This window comes from Geotrypetes seraphini, chromosome 1, assembly GCF_902459505.1.
Source record: "Geotrypetes seraphini chromosome 1, aGeoSer1.1, whole genome shotgun sequence".
NCBI lineage: Eukaryota > Metazoa > Chordata > Amphibia > Gymnophiona > Dermophiidae > Geotrypetes > Geotrypetes seraphini.
The window spans coordinates 128,617,736-128,642,775 of NC_047084.1; the positions used below are offsets into that span (position 1 = coordinate 128,617,736).

The 25,040-nt window shown below is 46.6% G+C and overlaps 1 protein-coding gene across 5 annotated transcripts in view; it reads left to right on the top strand.

The window, feature by feature from the left end:
- Window positions 1-25,040, top strand: part of BBS7 (Bardet-Biedl syndrome 7) — a 454,813-nt gene that overhangs the window by 313,086 nt on the left and 116,687 nt on the right. For all 5 annotated transcript variants that reach the window (XR_004538826.1, XM_033938299.1, XM_033938327.1 and 2 more), the window contains one exon: window positions 19,106-19,270. Coding sequence is in view for 4 of the 5 variants with exons in the window: in XM_033938299.1 (XP_033794190.1) it covers window positions 19,106-19,270 (165 nt within the window). In the remaining variant the exon portion in view is untranslated. The remainder of the gene's footprint in view (window positions 1-19,105; window positions 19,271-25,040) is intronic.

Here is a 25,040-nt window from a genome sequence, read left to right on the forward strand (position 1 = left end):
GAACAAAGAAAAGCATTTCTCTATATAACAAAACATGCATCACAGGTACATCCAGAGAGATTCACTTGGGTTTGCCAGCAGGGACGTGCTAGTCCCCTGTTCAGCATATGGGTGTAAGTTCTACTCTCCATTGCATATTCTGAACTGACAATATATTTCTTTCTGCTATGTCTTTGCTGCTGTAATTTTGTAAGTCTATACTGACAATAAAAATATTGTCTGTTTTGGAAAATACAATGCCATCTCGTAATCATTCCAATGAGGTAAACTAAACGGCTTTACTTCAACCCTCCAGGGATTCAAGACAAAGTTAAACAAGTTCCTGCTGAACAAGGATGTACGCTGGTAGGGCTAGTCTCAATCTCAGTTAGGGCGCTGGTCTTTGACCAGAGGGCTGCCGTGTGAGCGGACTGCTGGGCATGATGGACCACTGGTCTGACCCAGCAATGGCAATTTTTATGTTCTTATGTTATGTTCTTATGATTCCTTTCTTGGGTGCTAATCCCTAAGGGGACCCTAGCATCCGGTAACTGTAATTTGGGTTATTCTTCCCAATATGCATCACTTTGCATTTGTCCACATTAAATTTCATCTGCTACTTGGACGCCCAGTCTTCCAGTTTCCTAAGGTCTGCCTGCAATGTTTCATAATCCACATGCGTTTTAACAACTTTGAATAGTTTAGTGTCATCTGTCAATATATTCACCATTCCCTCTTTCCAAATTGATCCACAGTGCCTCTTCCTTGCCCTGCTGATCCTGCAATTGTGTGGCTTTAATATGATCTTTAACATATAGCGCTACTCCCCCCTCATTTTCTTCTTATCCTGTCTTTTCTGAACAAATTATAGCCCAGAATAACTACATCCTAGTTATGGTTCTCTGTGAACCATGTCTCCGTGATCGCCACTATATCTAACTCATCTTCCATCACACTTCATAGATCCAGAATCTTGTTTCCCATACTTTGAGCATTAGTATATACTGCTTTCCAAACATTGCCCCCTTTTCCCATCTGTGCAGAGGAATTCAATGATTCACTTACTCGAGGACTTATATTCACCCGGCGTCTTTGATCACCCTGCTCTATCACTTCTAGTTTAAATCCTTCTTCATTAGATTAGCTTGCCTGCTGCTGAAGACACTTCTTCCCTTGATAGATGCACAGCATCCCTGCTCAGTAGCCCCTGGAAAATCTCTCAGCGACACCATCCACATAGCCATGCATTCATCTCCAGGTTGCGAGCTTCTCTGCCCTGGCCTTTACCCTCGACAGTGAGAATGGATAAGAATATCACCTGTGCACCTGACTGCTTCACCTTCTCTCCCAGAGACACAAAGTCACTTTTGATATGTTCGCAGGAATACCTGGCAGTATTGTTAGTGCCAACATGCCCTGCCGTTCCAGCCACCGGGGATCACCGACGCAACCCGACTTTTGAGTCGGATTTTTTCTTCAGCCCTTGAGGGCCACCGAAAGCCTCCCCCCTCCCAGCGACTTCCTAGGCAGAGGAAGGAGGAAGTTTCTGCCATCTTGTCCCTCCTTCCTCCGCCCGACGCCGTGCAAGCAGGAGGACTCTGCTCTCTCATAGAGCCCCTGCCGTTCCAGCCACCGGGGATCACCGACGCAACCCGACTTTTGAGTCGGATTTTTTCTTCAGCCCTTGAGGGCCACCGAAAGCCTCCCCCCTCCCAGCGACTTCCTAGGCAGAGGAAGGAGGAAGTTTCTGCCATCTTGTCCCTCCTTCCTCCGCCCAACGCCGTGCAAGCAGGAGGACTCTGCTCTCTATTAGAGCCCCTGCCTCTCCAGCCACCTCTCCAGCGAACTCTGAACAAAACCCATACATCCACTCCTATAATCAACTCAAATAACTACTAAACCGCAGTCTTCACAAATATTAAAAAAAAAAAAATGGCACTGAGTACACCCAACCTCATTCTTGCCCTCATACTAATTGCCACATTTATAGCAAAATGGAAAACCTCAGGCTACCAAATACAAACCATCCCTATCCTACCAACAACACACAGACCTGTTCAACATACCAGAAAACTGCATACCACTAGAACGCTAACTCCATGCCCAATATCCAGCCAAGCCAGCATCCCCACCATCTGGGGAAAAAGACCACCACCAAAGCCTTACTCAAACACACAAAAATACCAAACCTCACCAAGAACTATCATCAATACAACCACTACCCCCACCACAAAATATACTACAATTGCTTGCGCATATATGAACATCAGATCCGTCAGCCCAAAGGCAGAATTAATCAAAGATTGGCTGACCAAAGACAATCTAGGCTGTCTTTTCCTAACCGAAACATGGCTCACCTCTGAGTCAGATCCAAGCATCACAGAATTCTGCCCCAAAGGATATAAACTTGAATTAGTATGTCGAGAAAACAGAAGAGGAGGAGGTCTAGCAATCATAACAAAAAACAATCTCAACATCGACGTACTAACCAAGCACTCCACCCCTTATCTAGATCTGCTAGCCTGCCAAATATCTGACAAATCACTCAATGGAAACCTGAACTGTCTTATTTGCTTTATTACACCAGGTAAATGGAACACCTCAAAACAAGAACTTGAAGAATTCATCTTCCAGAACTCACTCTCCTCCACACATAACTTGATCCTCGGAGACATAAATCTCCACTTAGAAGATCAATCATCCAAACAAACAACAGATATACTCTCATACCTCAACACTTTATCCTATCAAATTCTCAACCCAGAACCCACACACGAAAAAGGTCATCAACTCGATATAGCAGCTTATTCATCTCCAAATCAAAACGAACAAAACATCTACATCTCAAACGGGTCCTGGCTCCCTACTCTATGGTCAGATCACTACAAATATTCATTCACCATCAATTGGGCTCAAAATAACAACAAACCCATCCCAAAGAAATCACTCATCAAGATCAGACCGAAAATCGAACCTCACACATTCTGGAACACAGTCGACCCCGAAATCGACCCCAATAACCCCAAAGAATTCATAAACAGATGGCGGACCCTCAGTGAATCTACACTAAACGAACTAGCTCCAATAAAAAACAAAAACAAAATAGACAGACCATCTAATAAATGGTTCGACGACGAACTTCTACAACTAAAAAGAAAATGCAGACAATTAGAAAGGACATGGAAAAAACAAAAACACAATCACATTAAAGATGAATGGAAAATCCTAATCAAACAATACAATACCAAACTGAAGGAAAAACGAAAAAACTACTACTCCAAACTCATCAGCACCGAAAAACCAGACACAAGAATACTTTTTAACATCGTAACTGATACCAAACCATTTCTCGCCACCCAAGGAAACCAAACTCCCACAGCCACCCAATTAGCGGATCATTTCAAACACAAAATCATCACAACCAGATCCACATTCAACAACTCAAGAATCAACATAGAAGAAATACGAATCAATCCCAAAACAGATGAAGCAATCCCAGCAGACAGGATATGGACAAACTTCCCAAAGATACAATGGTCAGACTTGGACAGGCTTTACAAAAAATACAGCAAATCCTCATGTGACTTAAACAACTGTCCCTCATACTTACTAGCAACAGCTTCCACCAAATTTAAAGCTAGCCTCACACTATGGCTTCAAACAACATTAAGTGAAGGTCATTTCCCACCGGAATTAGGAGAAATCATAATTACACCTATCCTAAAAGATCCCAAAGGTCCTATAGATAATCCTGCAAACTATAGACCAATCGCTTCAATCCCACTATACATTAAAATAATAGAAGGCCTTGTCGCACAACACCTCTCCAACTACCTTGAAGACCATCACATACTACATCCATCACAATCCGGATTCAGATCCAACCATAGCACAGAAACTCTACTGGTATCACTATTAGACATTGTCCGACAACACCTCAGCAAAGGAAACAAGCTGCTTCTCATTCAACTCGATCTTTCTGCGGCATTCGACCTAGTTGACCATCACACGCTACTCCAGACATTAGACGCAATAGGAATCTCAGGTAATGTTCACAAATGGTTCCGAAGCTTCCTCAAAACACGAACATACAAAGTGAAATCAAAAGAGCACATATCCGACCCATGGTCAAACCCATGTGGAGTACCACAAGGATCACCATTATCACCCATATTATTTAACCTCTTCATAGCATCCCTAGGCATAACCCTAGACGCCCTAAACACAGTATCATTCAGCTACGCGGATGACATAACTATCCTCCTCCCCTTTAATATTCAAGACCCATTATCCACAAACCACCTGAAAATAATAATGGAAACGGTAGAAAAATGGATGTCAAGTCATAAACTAAAACTGAACTCGGAAAAAACTAAATTCCTACTACTAGAGAAGGAAAAAAAAACCATCTCTCACAGAACTAGTATTAAATACAATCAAGTACCCAATGCAAAGTACACTCAAGATCCTGGGAATACAACTAGACAGAAACTGCACAATGCAGTCTCAAATCCACAAAATCATCCAAAGAGCTTTCTTCACAATACGTAACCTAAGAAAAATAAGAAAATTCTTCAACAAAGATCAATACAAGATATTAGTACAATCCCTAGTACTAAGTATTGTAGATTACTGTAACAGCCTATACCTATCATGCCCAAACTACATGATAAAACAATTACAGACAGTTCAGAACACAGCCCTCAGAATCATCTACTCACTCGGCAAATATGACCACATCACCAAAGCATACCTAGACTCACACTGGCTACCAATAAAAGCAAGATCCCAGTTCAAATTCTACTGTCTACTATACAAAGTAATACATGGAACAGCCCCCAGCTACCTAAACAACAGACTACACCGTAACCTCTCACACAGACTAAGGAGAACTCAGAGCCTATTCACTCACCCCCCTCTCAAAGGAACACGACAAAATAAACTATACGACAGCCTTTTAGCGACACAGGCAGCAAAGATCGATACTACCATCACCAATCTACTGACCAAATCTATAGACATTAAAGTATTCCGAAAAGAAATCAAAACTCATCTCTTCAAAAAACACTTCCCATCATCATAACCTCACAAAAGTATTAGAAAATGCTCTCACGACCACCTCCATCACCACCACCAGCAACACCCTGAATCCGGACAGTATTATCTCTATTCGTCTAAACAACCTATCACTATCTACTACCTGCTATCAATTTCTCCTGGAAAAGTCCAGACTAACAATTGTAACTGGACACACTCTTGATTACATGTACTGCAATGCTACTGGAAATGTCCAGTCCTCTAACTTGTAATCCGCTTAGAACCGCAAGGCACAAGCGGAATAGAAATCACTAATGTAATGTAATGAATGAGCAGCATTGGATAATAGTCATCAGGCTTGATGAGTCTCGGTGGAATAAAAGTAATAGAGAATGGAGTGGATAGTGCACCATTCACGGAAGAATATGTTTATGAAAAACTTGAAAAATTGAAGGTGGACAAAGCCATGGAAATGAACAGGATCAATCAAAAGATATTGAGGGAACTCAGAGAAGTTCTGGCGGATCTTCTTAAATATTTGTCTAATAAATCCTTGGAGACAAGAGTGGGTCTGTGGGATTGGAAAAGAGCAGATGTGGTTCCTCTTCACAAAAGTGGTCAAAGAGATGAAATGGGAAATTACAGCTGGTAAGCTTAGCCGGTGAGCCTCAATTCAGTTGTTGGTAAAATAATGGAAGTTTTGCTGAAAGAAAGGATAGTGTATTTCCTTGAATCTAATGGGTTACAGGATCCGAGGCAACATGGCTTTACAAAAGGTAAATCGTGCCAAACGAACCTGATTGAATTTTTTGATTGGGTGACCAGAGAGCTGGATCGAGGACATGTGCTAGATGTAATTTACTTGCATTTCAGCAAAGCCTTTGATACAGTTCCTCATAGGAGACTGTTGAACAAACTTGAAGGGCTGAAGTTAGGACCCAAAGTGGTGAACTGGGTCAGAAACTGGCTGTCGGACAGACACCAGAGGGTGGTGGTTAATGGAAGTCGCTCGAAGGAAGGAAAGGTGAGTAGTGGAGTCCCTCAGGGATCGGTGCTGGGGCCAATCCTGTTCAATATGTTTGTGAGTGACATTGCTGAAGGGTTAGAAGGAAAAGTGTGCCTTTTTGCAGATGATACCAAGATTTGTAAAAGAGTAGACACCGAAGAGGGAGTGGAAAATATAAAAAAGGATCTGCAAAAGTTAGAGGAATGGTCTAATGCCTGGCAACTAAAATTCAATGTAAAGAAATGCGGAGTAATGCATTTGGGGATTAATAATAAGAAGGAACCGTATATGTTGGGAGGAGAGAAGCTGATATGCACGGACGAGGAGAGGGATCTTGGGGTGATAGTGTCCGAAGATCTAAAGGCGAAAAAACAGTATGACAAGGCAGTGGCTGCTGCCAGAAGGATGCTGGGCTGTATAAAGAGAGGTGTAGTCAGTAGAAGGAAGAAGGTGTTGATGCCCCTGTACAGGTCATTGGTAAGGCCCCACTTGGAATATTGTGTTCAGTTTTGGAGACCGTATCTGGCGAAGGACGTAAGAAGACTTGAGGCGGTCCAGGGGAGGGCGGCGAAAATGATAGGAGGCTTGCACCAGAAGACGAATGAGGAGAGACTGGAAGCCCTGAATATGTATACCCTAGAGGAAAAGAGAGTCAGGGGAGATATGATTCAGACGTTCAAATACTTGAAGGGTATTAACATAGAACAAAATCTTTTTCAGAGAAAGGAAAATGGTAAAACCAGAGGACATAATTTGAGGTTGAGGGGTGGTAGATTCAGGGGCAATATTAGGAAATTCTACTTTACGGAGAGGGTAGTGGATGCCTGGAATGCGCTCCCAAGAGAGGTGGTAGAGAGTAAAACTGTGACTGAGTTCAAAGAAGCGTGGGATGAACACAGAGGATTTAGAATCAGAAAATATTAAATATTGAACTAAGGCCAGTACTGGGCAGACTTGCACGGTCTGTGTCTGTATATGGCCGTTTGGTGGAGGATGGGCTAGGGCAGGGGTCTGCAACCTTTAAGACATAAAGAGCCACTTGGACCCGTTTTCGAAAAGAAAAAAAAAACTTGGAGCCGCAAAACCATTATAAAACAAATCTAACACTGCATATATTGTTTCTTATCTTAATGCTATATACAGGATCACTAAATTGAAAATAAAATCATTTTTCCTACCTTTGCTATTTGGTGATTTCATGAGTCTCTGGTTGCACTTTCTTCTTCTGACTGTGCATCCAATCTTTCTTCCTTTCTTTCAGCCTCCTGTATGTTTCCTCTCCTCCAGACCTCATTCTCTCCCCCAACTTTTTCTTTCTGTCTCCCTGTTCCCCCTTCTTTCTGTCTCCGTGCCCTCCCCCAAGCCACTCGGTTTGCTGCCACCGCAATCGGGGAACAGGCCCCAAGCCACCGCCGTCCCAAGCTTTCCCTGCAGAAGTGTTGCGCTGACCAGCATTCCGCTCCCTGACGTCAATTCTGACGTAGGAGAGGAAGTTCCGGGCCAACAAGGCATTTCTCCTCATTCCATCCAGCCTGAGCCCCATCTCTCCTTGATCCAGCATTTCCCTTCTGTGTCTGTCAGAATTACCATTCCACCTATTTTCCAGCATCACCCTTCTTTGTGTCCATCTCACCTATATCCCTATCTCACCACTTTTTCAGAATCTTCATTTGTCTCTGTCCTTATCTTTACGCCATGTTCACCATTTGCCCTTTCAATGTCTTTATCTCCCCCCACACACTTTTTCAGCATTACTTCTATGTCTCTATTTCACCTCCTCTTCATGTCCCCTCTGTATCTCTATCCTTATTCAGTAGGTCCTGCTTATCCTTTCTCTTCTTTGTGTCACTATCTCCATTTTCAGCTTTCCCCCCTTTTCCTTTGTTACTGCACCCTGTAGCTAGAATCTTTCCACCCTCCCTCCACTCCGGCCCAGCCCAGTATGAAAGATTTCCTTTTGTTTCCCTCCCCTCTCTCTCTTCTCCTCCCTCACCCACGAGTCCTGCATCTGGCCCTCTCCCTTCTACCTGCACCTGGCAACACCCCCCTGCTCCGCGGCTCTCTTCAGCAACTCGTCAGCAGCAGTGATCAAGACAAGCTGCCGACATCGAGGCCTTCCCTCTACGAGTCCCGCCTTTGTGGAAAAAGGAAGTTGAAACAAGCGGGACTCGCAGAGGGTAGGCCCCGACGTTAGAAGCTTGTGTCGATCGCTGCTGCTGAGTTGCCGAAGAGAGCCGCGGAGCAGGGGATGTGGCCGGAAGCAGGTAGAAGGGAGAGGGAGATAGGAAGGCTGTAGATCTCCGGAGCATGACACCGACCCCGGCCAGGATGATTTTTTTTTCAGGCACCTTACAAGTCCAGCGTCGCGGCGGGAAATAGCCATGCTGAGCAGTGAGCTCAGCACTACACAGATGAAAGCCTTGCTTGCTGATTGGTCCGGCGGCACGGGGACGCCGGACCAATCAGCAAGCAAGGCTTTCATCTGTGTATGTGCTGAGCTCACTGCTCAGCATGGCTATTTCCCGCCGCGATGCCGGACTTGTAAGTGCCTGCGTGACACACTACCAGAGCCGCAGCAAAGGTGGAAAAGAGCCGCATGCGGCTCTGGAGCCGCAGGTTGCCGACCCCCGGGCTAGGGAGTTCTCACGGTGGCCAATCCAGGTCACTAGTACCTGGCCAAAACCCAAGGAGTAGCATAAGAACATAAGAATTGCCGCTGCTGGGTCAGACCAGTGGTCCATCGTGCCCAGCAGTCTGCACACTTGGTTTAAAGACCAGCGCCCTAACCGAGCCTTTTTTTACCTACCACTATCCGCGCTCTTCAATCTCTCCCTTAGTACAGGTAGAGTCCCGTTGGACTGGAAAACGGCTAACGTCATTCCACTCCACAAAAAAGGTTGCAGGACAGAGGCTGAGAACTACAGACCAGTGAGTCTCACATCAATAGTGAGCAAACTTGGGTGAGGGGCTTCGCGGTAAAATAACGTTATTCGCCGATGACGCCAAACTGTGTAATATAACAAGCAAGAGCACAACGGACAATATGAAACACAACCTACTCCTATTGGAACAATGGTCTAGGACCTGGCAACTGAGTTTCAATGCCAAGAAATGCAAAGTCATGCACCTTGGCAGTCAAAATCCATGCGAGACTTACACCCTAAATGGCGAGATCCTAGCAAGGACTGTTGCAGAACGGGACTTGGGGATAATCATCAGTGAAGACATGAAAACTGCCAATCAAGTGGAGCGGGCTTCATCTAAGGCTAGGCAGATCATAGGATGTATACGTAGGAGTTTCGTCAACCGCAAGCCTGAAGTCATTATGCCGTTGTATAGATCCATGATGAGGCCCCATATGGAATACTGCGTACAATTCTGGAGGCCTCATTACCGCAAAGATGTACTGCGGCTTGAGTCAGTCCAGCGAATGGCCACCCGGATGGTCTCGGGACTCAAGGATCTCCCGTACGAGGAATGGCTGGATAAATTACGGCTATACTCACTCGAGGAACGCAGAGAGAGGGGAGACATAAGAACATAAGCAATGCCTATGCTGGGTCAGACCTGAGGTACATCATGCCCAGCAGTCCGCTCACGCGGCGGCCCAACAGGTTCAGGACCTGTGCAGTAATCCTCTATTTATACCCCTCTATCCCCTTTTCCAGCAGGAAATTATCCAATCCTTTCTTAAACCCCTGTACTGTACTCTGCCCTATTACGCCCTCTGGAAGCGCATTCCAGGTGTCCACCACTCGTTGGGTAAAGAAGAACTTCCTAGCATTCATTTTAAATCTGTCCCCTTTCAACTTTTCCAAGTGTCCTCTTGTTCTTTTATTTTTCGAAAGTTTGAAGAATCTGTCCTTCTCTACTCTCTCTATGCCCTTCATGATCTTATAAGTCTCTATCATATCCCCTCTAAGTCTCCTCTTCTCCAGGGAAAAGAGACCCAGTTTCTCCAATCTCTCAGCGTATGAGAGGTTTTCCATCCCTTTTATCAAGCGTGTCGCTCTCCTCTGAACTCTCTCGAGTAACGCCATATCCTTCCTAAGGTACGGAGACCAATATTGGACGCAGTATTCCAGATGCGGGCGCACCATCGCCCGATACAATGGCAGGATAACTTCTTTTGTCCTTGTTGTAATACCCTTCTTGATTATGCCTAGCATTCTATTTGCTTTCTTAGCGGCCGCTGCGCACTGTGCCGTCGGCTTCATTGTCATGTCCACCATTACCCCCAAGTCCCTTTCTTGGTTACTCTCATTCAATAATATCTCTCCCATCGTATAGTTGTACCTCGGGTTTCTGTTTCCAACATGCAATACTTTACATTTCTCAACGTTGAACTTCATCTGCCATCTCGCCGCCCATTCCCCCAATTTGTTCAAGTCCCTTTGCAATTCTTCGCATTCCTCTTTAGTCCCAGCTCCACTAAATAGTTTTGTATCGTCCGCAAATTTTATTATCTCACACTTCGTGCCTGTTTCTAGATCATTTATGAATATATTAAATAGCAGTGGCCCGAGCACTGAGCCCTGCGGAACACCACTCGTGACCCTCATCCAGTCCGAGTAGTGGCCCTTCACCCCTACCCTCTGTTTCCTTCCCGCCAACCAGTTTCTGATCCATCTATGTACGTCTCCGTCCACTCCATGGTTCTTCAGTTTCCGGAGTAGACGTTCGTGAGGCACCTTGTCAAAGGCTTTTTGGAAATCAAGGTATATGATGTCTATGGGATCTTCTCTGTCCATCCGTTTGTTAATTCCTTCGAAGAAGTGCAATAAGTTCGTTAGGCACGATCTCCCCCTGCAGAAACCATGTTGGGTTGTTATCAAAAGTTCGTTTCTTTCCAAATGTTCATCGATGTGTTCTTTAATCAGTTCTTCCGCCAGTTTCCCCGGAACCGAGGTCAAACTCACTGGTCTGTAGTTCCCCGGGTCACCTCTTGATCCCTTTTTAAAGATGGGCGTGACATTGGCTATCTTCCAATCCTCCGGGATCATGCCTGTTTTCAAGAATAGGTTGCAAATTTGCTGCAGTAGTTCCACTATCTCCTCCTTTAATTCCTTCAGAACCCTGGGATGGAGACGTTCAAATACCTCACGGGCTGTATCGAGGTAGAGGAAGATATCTTCTTTTTCAAAGGTCCGACAGCGACAAGAGGACATCCATGGAAAATCAGGGGCGGGAAATTGCACGGCGACACCAGGAAATACTTTTTCACCGAAAGAGTGGTTGATCGCTGGAATAGACTTCCACTTCAGGTGATCGAGGCAAGCAGCGTGCCTGATTTTAAGAAGAAATGGGATCGTCATGTGGGATCCCTGCACAGAGCTAAATAGGGGAGGGTCATTAGGGTGGGCAGACTAGATGGGCCGCGGCCCTTATCTGCCGTCTTTTTCTATGTTTCTAATTTCTGGTTCAGCAGGAACTTGTCTAACTTTATCTTGAATCCCTGGAGGGTGTTTTCTCCTATAACAGCCTCTGGAAGAGCATTCCAGTTTTCCACCACTCTCTGGACTATTTCGAATAGTACCGTGTCCTTATTCATGTATGGCGACCAGTGCTAGATGCAGTATTCCAGGTGGGGGCGTACCATGGCCCGGTATAGCGGCATAACGTTCTCCGATCTGCTCGTGATCCCCTTCTTAATCATTCCTAGCATTCTGTTTGCCCTTTTCGCTGCCACCACACATTGCGCTGACAGCTTCATCGCCTTGTCGACCAGTACTCCCAGCTTTCCTGGGAGGTCTCTCCGAGTACCGCACCAGACAACCTGTATTTGTAAATAAGATTTTTGTTTTCCGACATGCATCACCTTACACTTATCTACATTAAACCTCATTTACCATGTGGCGGCCCATTTCTCGAGCATGTTTATATCACGTTGCAGGTCTTCACAATCCTTCTGCGTCTTCACCACTCTGAATAACTTCGTATCATCCGCAAACTTAATCACTTCGCTCGTCGTACCAGTTTCCAGTTCATTTATAAATAGGTTGAAGAGTATGGGCCCAAGCACCAAACCCTGCAGCACTCCACTCGTGATGTTTTTCTAGTCCGAGTATTGTCCATTTATCCCCACTCTCTGTTTCCTACCCGCCAGCCAGCTTTTAATCCACATGAGTATTTCACCTTCGAATCCATGGCTCGCAATTTTTCGAAGTAGTCGTTCATGCGGGACCTTGTCACCGCCTTCTGAAAATCCAGATATACAATGTCAACCGGCTCACCCTTGTCTATCAGCCTTTTTACTCCCTCGAAGAAGTGCAGCAAGTTCGTCAAGCAAGATCTTTCCTTGCTGAAGCTGTGCTGGCTGGTCCTCATCAACTCGTCTTAAAGTTTAGTTTAGTCCTTTATCAGCGCCTCTACCATCTTTCCCGGTATCGAGGTCAGACTCACTGGTCTGTAGTTTCCTGGATCTCCCCTCGAACCTTTCTTGAAGATTGACGTAACATTCGCCACCTTCCAGTCTTCCGGAATCATTCCCGATTTGATCGACAGATTGGCTATTAGTTGAAGCTGTTCAGCTATAGCCCCATTCAGTTCCTTGATTACCCTCGGATGGATGCCATCCGGTCCCGGGGATTTATCATTTTTAAGCCTATCAATCTGCCTGCATACCCCTTCTAAACTGACCCTCAACCCTGTCAGTTCCCCATCTTCGTTTCCTGCGTATAGCCTGTCGGCTTCCGGTGTGTTGTGTATATCCTCTTCAGTAAATACAGACGCAAAAAATGTGTTTAGTTTGTCGGCGATGGCTTTGTCCTCCTTTAGCACTCCCTTTATTCCATGGTCTTCCAATGGTCCCACCGCTTCCTTCGCGGGTCGTTTCCCCTTAATATATTGAAAGAGCCGCTTGAAGTTTTTTTTGCCGACTTAGCTATTTTTCCTTGTAGTCTATTTTGGCCACTCTTACTGCCTTATGGCACCTGCTTTGATGTTGTTTGTACTTTTTCCAATATTCGTCCATTTTTTACCTTTTCGTCCATTTTTGACCAGGCAGGCAAATGGAACGATTGGCTTAGTAATGTTTTCACGCTCTCATCATCCTACTTCAATTTTAGATAACTGGTAAAAACGAGTTTGTTCAATCAATTTGTAAACTAAGAATCTACACAGCTCTGCTTATTCAACCAGTAACCCTAAGAACTATATAGCTTTCAAATTCTTTCATTATGTAAGATTGTATTGCTGACTTTGATTGTAACCTGTTCGCTGAGTATCCAGTGCTTCTTGCTGTAAACCACCTCGAACTTCTATGGCTTTGGCGGTATATAAGAATAAAAATTATTATTATTATTTTCCATTCCTTCTTGTCTTCTTGTCTCTGATCACTTCCTTCACCACTACAGTGAGCCAAGCCGGTTCCTTGTTCTTTTTCCTCTTGGATCCCTTGTTGATACGTGGTATATATAGATTTTGTACCTCGGTGACCATGTCCTTAAAAATAATAATAATAATAATAACTTTATTTTTCTATACTGCCACAATGTTACGACGTCTAGACAGTTTACACTGAAGAGAACTGGACAATCAGCGAATTACAGAATACAAATAGCAAAAATACAACATATTTCTCAAAAATAATCAGTTTAGAATTATTAATTTTAAAATAATTTCTGATTAGGAGATAAATCTGTCAAACAATGCAGTCTTAATTTCTTTCTGAAATGCGCCATAAGTCAGCCTGGCTCCATTGATGTAATTGCTTAACCAAGACTGCTGTTTGCTTGCTTGAAACTTGAAAGTTCTATCCAAAAAGGACCTGTATTTACAACCAGGGACCATGCTTGTTCTAGCGTTCTTACAGTGCTTATTCTCTTCTTAATCTTATTCCTCACCAAGAGTCTCATCCCTTCGTAATTCCCTTTTCAGAAGTTCAGTGCCGTGGCCATCGTTTTGAATCGATGTTTTGCCCCTGTGTCCAGGATGAAACTGATCATATTGTGATCACTGGTTCCCAGCGTTCCTTCTACTTCTACATCTTGCGCCGGTCCTCGTAGTCGATTTAGAATTAAGCCCAGAATTGTATTTCCTCTCGTATTTTCCTTGACAAGTTGTTCCAGGAAGCAATCTCCTACAGCAGTGTTCTTCAACCTTTTTGCACCCGTGGACCGGCAGAAATAAAATAATTATTTTGTGGACCGGCAAACTACTAGGACTAAAATTTTAAAACCCCGTTTACGCCCCATCTCCGCGAGCTCGGTCCCCGCAAACCATCTGATCCCATCTGCACAAGCCGCAATTATGATTTTATATTGAACGTATTTTATTAAAGTATAAAAAGAAACAATATTCTGAACAATTGTGATTTTATAAATACAAATATACAGAGCACGGACCAAGAAAACCCCTGTCTCCCCTCCCCTTCACATACATCCCCTCTACTGTCAAGAAAACTGAACAAGCCAAGTTATTATAGAATGCTACATAGAAATATCATGCTAACAGAATACTGAAGTCCTCAGTTATGTCTCTAGCAGGATATATAATTCAAATCTGATATATTCTAATGACAAAATAGAAATAAAATTATTTTTTTCTACCTTTTGTTGTCTCTGGTTTCTGCTTTCATCTTCTTTTCACTCTTTTCCTTCCACCATCTGCCCGTTCCATCCAATGTCTGCCCTCTCCCCCTTCCATATGTATCTGACTTCTTTCTATGCCCCTCTTCCTTGTCCATCCTCCTCTCTCTTTTTTACATCATTCATTCCAGCTTCACCGCCTTCTTCATTTTTATCTCTCCTACACCAGATCTAGCATCTTTATCCCTCTCTCATTTCTCTGCTGACCCCCTTTCCAGTATCAATGTCTCTCTACTTTCTCATTCCTCTCTCTCATCTGATCTCTCCATTCCACCCTGACCCCCTTTCCCTCTTGTAATCTCCCTGCCAGCTGTTTCCTTCCTTTTTTCTTTCTCCCTACCCTCCTTCCTTTTTTTCCTTCTCCCTTCCCTCCTCCCTCTATCCAACATTAACTCTCTTCCCATCCCTTTCCATCCTCCCCTCCCAGCAGCATATCTCCTTCTTCTCCCTTCCCTCCTCCCTCTATCCAACAGTAACTCTCTTCCCATCCCTTTCCCTCCTCCCCTCCCAGCAGCATCTCTCCTTCTCCCTTCCCTCCTCCCTCTATCCAACATTAACTCTCTTCCCATACCTTTCCCTCCTCCCTTTCCAGCAGCATCTCTCCTTCTTCTCCCTTCCCTCCTCCCTCTATCCAACATTAACTCTCTTCCCATACCTTCCCTCCTCTGCTTCCAGCAGCATCTCTCCTTCTTCTCCCTTCCCTCCTCCCTCTATCCAACAGTAACTCTCTTCCCATCCCTTTCCCTCCTCCCCTCCCAGCAGCATCTCTCCTTCTTCTCCCTTCCCTCCTCCCTCTATCCAACATTAACTCTCTTCCCATACCTTTCCCTCCTCCCTTTCCAGCAGCATTTCTCCTTCTTCTCCCTTCCCTCCTCCCTCTATCCAACATTAACTCTCTTCCCATACCTTCCCTCCTCTGCTTCCAGCAGCATCTCTCCTTCTTCTCCCTTCCCTCCTCCCTCTCCCTTCCCTCCTCCCTCTATCCAACATTAACTTTCTTCCCATCCCTTTCCCTCCTCCCCTCCCAGCATCATCTCTCCTTCTATCTCCCTTCAAGTCCAGTAACAGCTCTCCCTTTTCCAGCACCTTCCCAGCCTCCTACAGTGGCTTCCTCCCCTTCCAGCAGCTCTCGGTACTTGCCTGCAGGAAGTTGCCGGTAAATCACTGCCCTGACAAATTGGAGAGCTGGTGGGAGGGGAGACAGCCACTGTGAAGGCGCCCCAGGATCTTGTTCGCACACGCTGACCATCTCCCTCCACCTGCACCTGAATCTGCAGCTCTCTACGGTCTAATCGCAACTTCCCCACGGCCCTCTTCAGCAACTCGGCAGGGGTGGCGATCAAGACACGCTGCCAACGTCGGGACCTTCACTCTCTGAGTCCCGCCTATTTTGTTTCAACTTCCTGTTTCCGAACAGACGAGACTCACAGAGGGAAGGCCCCGACGTTGGCAGCCTATCTTGATCGCCTGAGGCTGGGAGGAACATTAATCAGCAGGAACCGCAGTCGGCAGGAAATTTAACTGCCGACTTGATCTCGCTGGCCCTGTGCGGACCGGCAGAAATTTTCTGCGGACCGACACCGGTCCACAGACCGGCGGTTGAAGAACTGTGTCCTACAGCATCCAGAAACTTGGTCTCCCTACCGCAGGCGGAGATGCCTAGGTTCCAGTCTATTCCCAGATAATTGAAGTCACCCACGATAACTGTGTTGCCTCCCTTGCAGTTGCGTTTAATCTCGTCTGTCATTTCTCCATCAATTTCCTTGGACTGCCCTGGGGGATGGTAGTAGATGCCGATCTTTGTTTCCGTTCCATTTGTTCCCGGAATTTTGACCCATAGGGACTCTAACTTATCCTTCATTTCCGGAGTGTTCTCTCTGGTAAACTCAATTCCTTCTTTGACATATAGGGCAATACCCCTATCTTTTTTACCCACTTTGTCTCTGCGGTATAGCTGGTAGCACAGTGTCCCAGACGTTTTCTTCGTTTCACCATGTTTCTGTGATGGATAAGTGTAAAGTGATGCATGTCGGTAACAAAAATCTCAAGCATGAATACAGGATGTCAGGGGGCAGTATTTGGAGAGACCTCCCAGGAAAGGGACCTGGGAGCTCTGATCGACAAGTCGATGAAGCCGTTTGCACAATGTGCGGTGGCGGCAAAAAGGGCAAACAGAATGCTAGGAATGATAAAGAAGGGGATCACGAACAAATCGGAGAAGGTTATCATACCGCTGTACCGGGCCATGGTGTCGCCCTCAACTGGAGTACTGCGTCCAGCACTGGTCACCGTACATGAAGAAAGACATGGTACTACTCGAGAGGGTCCAGAGAAGAGCAACCAAGATGGTTAAGGGGTTGGAGGAGCTGCCGTACAACAAAAGATTGGAGAAACTGGGCCTCTTCTCCCTCGAACAGAGGAGATTGAGAGGGGACATGATCGAAACATTCAAGGTACTGAAGGGGATAGACTTAGTAGATAAGGACAGGTTGTTCACCCTCTCCAAGGTAGGGAGAACGAGAGGGCACTCTCTAAAGTTGAAAGGGGATAGATTCCATACAAACATAAGGAAGTTCTTCAACCAGACAATGGTGGAAAACTGGAACGCTCTTCCAGAGGCTGTTATAGGGAAAAATACCCTCCAGGGATTCAAGACAGTTAGACAAGTTCCTGCTGAACCAGAACGTACGCAGGTAAGGCTAGTCTCAGTTAGGGCACTGGTCTTTGACCTGGGGGCTGCCGCGTGAGCGGACTGCTGGGCACAATGGACCACTAGTCTGACCCAGCAGCGGAAATTCTTATGTTCTTATGATGTCAAGGTTATGTTTTTGTGCCATAGCTTCCAGTTCCCCCATCTTATTCCTTAGACTCCTTGCGTTCGTGTGCATACACTTGAGTTTTCGGCCTGTTACTTTCTTGCATTTCCTTCCCTCTTGTGTCCCTTTCAATCTTTCAGGATTTCTGTCTTGCCAATGATCCAGTGAGTCTTCCTCGCTATCTTCCTGCACGGTATCCTCTGGGTATATCGGTTTCCGAACCATCGACTCTGTCGGCTTTCGCCTTCTTCCTAGTTTAAAAACTTCTCAATTTCTCTCTTGATGTTGCTTGCAAGTAGCCTCGATCCGTCTCCGCTAAGGTGGAGTCCATCCTTCCTGAATAGTTTGCTATTTCCCCAGTTGCGCACGAAGTGGAGTCCTTCTTCTTCACACCAGCGCCACATCCATGCGTTGACTGCTTGCAGCTCCGTCTGCCTCTTCTCGTTGGCCCTGAGTACTGGGAGGATCTCCGAGAATGCTACCCTCTGCGTTCTGGTCTTCAGCTTCCTTCCTAGCATCTGGAACTGGTCCTTCAGTACTTCTCTGCTGTAGTTCCTGTTGCTCACGTTGTTTGTCCCCACATGGATGCTAAATTATGCAACTTAATGGGCGGAGGTACCTTGCCAGACACTATGACACAGAACATACTTTTACTGGAACAGTGGTCTACTATTTGGCAGCTGAATTTTAATGCCAAGGAGTGTAAAGTTATGCACCTTGGTAGAACCTACACTCTGAATGGTGAGACCTTAACTAGAACTGTGGTAGAACGGGACCTGAGAGTAATCATTAGTGAAGATATGAAGACAGCCAATCAAGTAGAGAAAGCCTCAGCCAAGGCTAGACAAATGCTGGGTTGGATCCGGAAAAGTTTTGTCAGCCAAAAGCCCGAGGTGGTAATGCCGCTGTACAGGTCCATGATGAGACCACATCTAGAATACTGTGTGCAATTTTGGAGGCCACATTATCGGAAGGATGTGCTGAGAATGGAATCGGTTCAATGATTGGCCACCAAGATGGTCTCAGGACTCAAGGATATCCCATATGAAGAACGTCTAGGTAAGTTGCAGCTTTACTCTGTCGAGGAACGCAGAGAGAGGGGTGACATGACTGATCAATATGATCGGTTTCATCCTGGACACAGGGGCAAAACATCGATTCAAAACGATGGCCACGGCACTGAACTTCTGAAAAGGGAATTACGAAGGGATGAGACTCATGGTGGGGAATAAGATTAAGAAGAGAATAAGCACTGTAAGAACGCTAGAGCAAGCATGGTCCCTGGTTGTAAATACAGGTCCTTTTTGGATAGAACGTTCAAATACGTTACTGGTAGTATTGAGGTGGAAGAAGACATCTTTTTCCTTACAGGCCCTACGGCGACAAGAGGGCATCCGCTAAAAATCAGGGGCGGGAGATTTCATAGTGACACTAGGAAGTACTTCTTCACCAAAAGGGTGGTTGACAGTTGGAACGATCTTCCATTTCAAGTAGTTGAAGCCAGTAATATGACTGACTTTAAAAACAAATGGGCAGTATATCAGATGCTAAATAAACTTGGAACTTAGATCATGTCATTAATAAACATGATTTCATATAAATTTTCAGTCAGCCATTCTTCTTGCACAGCTATCTGACAGAAACAAAATAATACCTCTTTCTTCTGTTTTTTATGTTAGACCAGTGAACACATTGACATTGACAGGACAGTTCAGCTTTGGTGAGGTTCATTCCTGGGTGGTGTTCTGCATGCCTGAGGTTCCAGAGAAGACTCCAGTAGGGGAGAGTGTCACCTTCTACTTTCAGAACACCTTTCTGGACACGCAGCTGGAATGCACATACAGGTAATGCAAAGGGCCTCAGTGCTGTGGCATAACCAGACAGCCAATTTTGGGTGGGTCTTAGGCCAAGGTGGGTGGGCACAAAATTTTCTTTGTCACACCCTACTCCCATCTCAAAATATAAATACTTTAGCTAATGAGCCTCTGTCAACTGAAGACTTTTATGAAGGTGACCAGAATTTCCTTTTACCAAGCTTAGCAGACAGCAGCAACATACCTAAGCCACTGATGCTGGAACCTATGCACATTTAGTTGTCAGTGGCTCAAGGATGTTGTCACCAACTACAAAGCTTGGTAGAAGGGAGTTCTGGCTGTCTTTGGAGGAGGTCCTCAGCTGAGGATGCTTGGGGACCCCCACTGGTATTAGACATGCTAAGGCAGAAAATAAAGGAGAGCGCCCCTCCCCAATCCCCTCTCCTCCCTGCCTCCCCTCCAATTTCCCCACCTGCTGTTATTATCACACTGCTTGTCTTCTTTCCAAGACCACATTCTCACCCTGGTGAAGCAGCACTCCATGCATTAGATTGCAAATGGGCTCTCGCTTATTTCTTGGATCGCACCAAACCTCACAGAATTTCAACTCAACTGTTCTTGTCATTCGATCCAAATAGACTTGGAGTTCCTGTCACCAAAAGAACGATCTCACTTTGGCTGGCGGATCGCATCGCTTTTTGCTATGCTCGGGCTGGGCTGACCTTGAATAATAATAATAATAACTTTATTCTTTTATACCGCCATAAAGCACAGTTACTTACCGTAACAGTTGTTATCCAGGGACAGCAGGCAGATATTCTCAACAGTGGGTGACGTCACCGATGGAGCCCTGCAGCGGACAGCCTCGAAAGCAGACTTGCTTGAAGACCTTTATAAGAGCTTCCGAGTGCTGCACTGCGCATGCGCGAGTGCCTTTCCGCCAGAGTTAGGGCGCGCGTCTCCTGTGAGGAACTCAGTTCAGATACCTAGCTAAGAAGCCAACCAGGGGAGAAGGGTGGGTTGTGAGAATATTTGCCTGCTGTCCCTGGATAACAGCTGTTACGGTAAGTAACTGTGCTTTATTCCAGGACAAGCAGGCAGCATATTCTCAACAGTCCCCCATCAACGGGAATAAAAACCCTTGTCCCGTTGATGTAAAGGGACTTCTTCGACAGCTCGAAGGCGCAGAAGAGCCTGAGCTTCCTGAAGAAGGGGAAGTTGCGACGAATTTGAAGGACATTCTCATGGAGGACGATCTGGAGGTACTTGAAGAAAGTGTAGAGAGTACCCTTCCCAAAGGATGGTAAGAACCCAGAGATCTGAGGTGATCAGTTGCCACTGGGGATAAAAATGGTGAAGACGACCTCCGATGGGCAGAAGAGAATTCTGATGTAGGGAGATTGGCATGCTCAGACTGGGAACGTCAAAAAGACTGAGCTGGTTTAGTTGCAGCAGGTGGTTGAGCTTTCTGCTGCCGTTGTTGCTGTGGTGGTCATCTAGGTAGAGGCCTAGAGAAAGCTGGCGTCATTTTTTGAGGATAACAATGTAGTGGTTGTTTGTATGGCTGAGCAGGGGGAGTCTTAGGCTTCGGCCGAATCAACGAAGCAAAGGAGCGCTCATGTTCAGAGAGGTGCTTCATAGCAGCTTCAATGGATTCATCAAACAGTTCACTTCCCTGGCAAGGCAAGTTGGCTAGGCGGTCCTGCAAATTGGGGTCCATATCAACAAAACAGAAAACTTCTTCGGAGGTGCCTGCCCTCGTTTTTCAGCCCCTGCATCGAGAGAGGAGCGTGGGAGCCCTGCTCCACCCCCCTCCCGACACAGGAAAGCAGCCTTTAAAACAGAAAACTTCTTCGGAGGTGCCTGCCTTCGTTTTTCAGCCCCTGCATCGAGAGAGGAGCGTGGGAGCCCTGCTCCGCCCCCCTCCCGACACAGGATAGCAGCCTTTGAAACAGAAACTTCACCGGAGGTGCCTGCCCTCGTTTTTCAGCCCCTGCATCGAGAGAGGAGCGTGGGAGCCCTGCTCCGCCCCCCTCCCGACACAGGAAAGCAGCCTTTAAAACAGAAAACTTCTTCGGAGGTGCCTGCCTTCGTTTTTCAGCCCCTGCATCGAGAGAGGAGCGTGGGAGCCCTGCTCCGCCCCCCTCCCGACACAGGATAGCAGCCTTTGAAACAGAAACTTCACCGGAGGTGCCTGCCCTCGTTTTTCAGCCCCTGCATCGAGAGAGGAGCGTGGGAGCCCTGCTCCGCCCCCCTCCCGACACAGGAAAGCAGCCTTTAAAACAGAAAACTTCTTCGGAGGTGCCTGCCTTCGTTTTTCAGCCCCTGCATCGAGAGAGGAGCGTGGGAGCCCTGCTCCGCCCCCCTCCCGACACAGGAAAGCAGCCTTTAAAACAGAAAACTTCTTCGGAGGTGCCTGCCCTCGTTTTTCAGCCCCTGCATCGAGAGAGGAGCGTGGGAGCCCTGCTCCGCCCCCCTCCCGACACAGGATAGCAGCCTTTGAAACAGAAACTTCACCGGAGGTGCCTGCCCTCGTTTTTCAGCCCCTGCATCAAGAGAGGAGCGTGGGAGCCCTGCTCCGCCCCCCTCCCGACACAGGAAAGCAGCCTTTAAAACAGAAAACTTCTTCGGAGGTGCCTGCCTTCGTTTTCAGCCCCTGCATCGAGAGAGGAGCGTGGGAGCCCTGCTCCGCCCCCCTCCCGACACAGGAAAGCAGCCTTTAAAACAGAAAACTTCTTCGGAGGTGCCTGCCTTCGTTTTTCAGCCCCTGCATCGAGAGAGGAGCGTGGGAGCCCTGCTCCGCCCCCCTCCCGACACAGGAAAGCAGCCTTTAAAACAGAAAACTTCTTCAGAGGTGCCTGCCTTCGTTTTTCAGCCCCTGCATCGAGAGAGGAGCGTGGGAGCCCTGCTCCGCCCCCCTCCCGACACAGGAAAGCAGCCTTTAAAACAGAAAACTTCTTCGGAGGTGCCTGCCCTCGTTTTTCAGCCCCTGCATCGAGAGAGGAGCGTGGGAGCCCTGCTCCGCCCCCCTCCCGACACAGGAAAGCAGACCTCTATTGTTTGTTTAAAGACCACTGTTATCCCTCACACAAGCTGCATGCTCTTTAACTAGTATAACAGCATACACGACCTACACAACTACTATAACTAGTAACAATAATTTACTCAATCCTCTTTAACTTAACTGATTGCTCTCTGACTCCTTCCTTTTCTGTCTCCCAGCTTTCTCTCCTCTACTTGCTCCTTCAGCTGCCCAATAATAACATTTCAACTCTAAGCTCCTGATCTAATTCTATAAAAACTGACTCCCACCAAACTTTAACTCACCAATAGAACCAAACCGAGTTTCCCCTGATAGTGAGTTTCCCCTGAATCCCTCCGTCCTAACGCCCCAAACCCCCTCTTGCCATGCCACCAACTATCCAGGCCACCACCTTCCCCGCCCCTCCTCCCACCACTTTACAAACTACCCTCCCGCCCATTCCCACTCCCACCACTCCCACTACACTTCTTACAACACTATACTTTACCATCCCCATTATTACAGGCCAAGGCAGATACGGTGATATCTCCCCCCAACCAAAAAAAAGCCGTTCCAGAAACCCTGCCAACCTCATCCCCATTCTTCCCTCTCCACAAACCCCCTCTCACAACACACTCAAATTGGCACTCATCAATGCAAGATCAGTCAACAACAAATCCTTCCTCCTACATGACCTCATTTGCGACAAGACTTGGGACGCCCTCATGATCACCGAAACCTGGCTCCAAGACAACGAGGGGATAACGCTAGGCGAACTATGTCCCCCAGGCTACCAGGCTCTAACCTGCTCGCGTACCTCTGGAAAAGGAGGTGGAGTGACTTCCATTATCAAAACCTCCGCCACACCAAAACTAATAAACTCCATCAACATTCCCTCCCTAGAAGCTATTGCGTTCACATTAGGCCACAAACAAAAAACCGCCCTCATACTCCTCTACAGAACCCCCAACTCCCCAGCAGATACCCTAGAAACCCTCCTCGAATTCATCACTGAACTAACCATCTCACACAAACACATGACAATCCTAGGAGATTTCAATTTCCCAGACTACCCCAATACCTCAGGACAAATTGACAACTTCCTCTCCTCCCTCTCCGACCTAGGATTCCACCAAACTATAACCACCCCCACTCACTCAGCAGGCAACATCTTAGACTTGCTTTTCACCCTCAGAGACCCAACGACAAAACCCCAGCAAACCTACACCTCCACACCTGTCCCATGGTCAGACCACCACCTCATTGAATTCGAACTCCCACTCGATACTGCCCCAATCCCACGTAAAGATCCCACCCCCCCCACCCTACGTCAACTTCCTAACTCGGTCAACCCTCAAGATATGGCCGCAGGTATTCGCACCCTAAACGAATCTTATACCCAACATCCCCTATCAATTGACCTGGCAGCCGCCACATGGCACTCTAACATCCAATCCCTCTATAATAACCTGGTCCAGACAAAAACAACCCAAACAATCACCAACAAAACACCTGCTCCCTGGTACACTAATGACCTCCGATCTATAAAACGATCCCTGAGGAAAGCAGAAAGGATCTGGGCCAAACATCCGAACATTGAAACCAAAACCCACTGGAAAAACATATCCACCACATACAAAGCTGCCATTCTAGAAGCAAAAAAGACCTACTACTCTCGTCTCCTACAACAAGCCCCTTCCAGATCAAAACAACTATTCACCCTCACCAACCATCTCTTCACCAACGCCCAAAGGAATAATCAAATCAACCAAACAGAACTCGATAGCGAAACTCTCTCGGACTTCTTCCAGTCCAAAATACAAAACATCCGAACTAACCTCGACCTCAACACCAAACCCACTCCTACTCAGCTCCAACCAACTCCATACACCCCCCCTTCCGCCTCTCTCTCCCAATTTCATCTAGCCACTCATGCGGAGGTCCTCGAAACCCTGAGAGAACTCAAACCCTCCAACACCATCCTCGACCCCTGCCCGTCCAGCCTCCTGCTGGCTGCCGGAGACGCCATGGCAGAATCCATCCTCCCCATCATTAACACCTCTCTAACTACTGGAACTGTCCCCCTCAGCTGGAAATCAGCCATTATCAAGCCCACTCTCAAAAAACCCTCCCTTGATCCTAATGAACCTGGCAACTATCGCCCAGTCTCCAACCTCCCAATTGCCTCCAAACTCCTTGAACGAATTGTACTCCACCGCCTACACCCTTTCATTGAAGAACAAGCTGCCCTATCCCCAGTCCAATCTGGCTTCCGTAAGGGCCACAGCACAGAATCAGTTCTCATTGATATCATCGACGACAGCTGGTCAATACTGGACAAAGGCAACGACGCCCTACTAGTCCTACTTGACCTTAGCGCTGCCTTCGACACAGTTGACCATCACCTACTCACATCTAGGCTCCACGACCTCGGAATCAAAGACACAGCCCTCCAATGGATCACCTCCTTCCTTCACCAAAGGACCCAAACAGTCCTACTAGGGACACATAAATCTAACCCTAAGCCTATCAAATATGGCGTTCCTCAAGGCGCCCTTCTATCCCCCCTTCTATTCAATCTCTACATCAAACCCGTCATCGATATAGCGCAAAAATATAAAATCAAAATCCACTCTTATGCAGATGACATCCAGCTGCTCCTCCCCTTAGGCGAAAATCGGCCATCCCAAATTGCTAACCTCGAACTCTGCCTCACTGACATGAAAACTTGGATGTCAAACAACAAGCTTCAACTTAACGCATCCAAAACCGAACTCC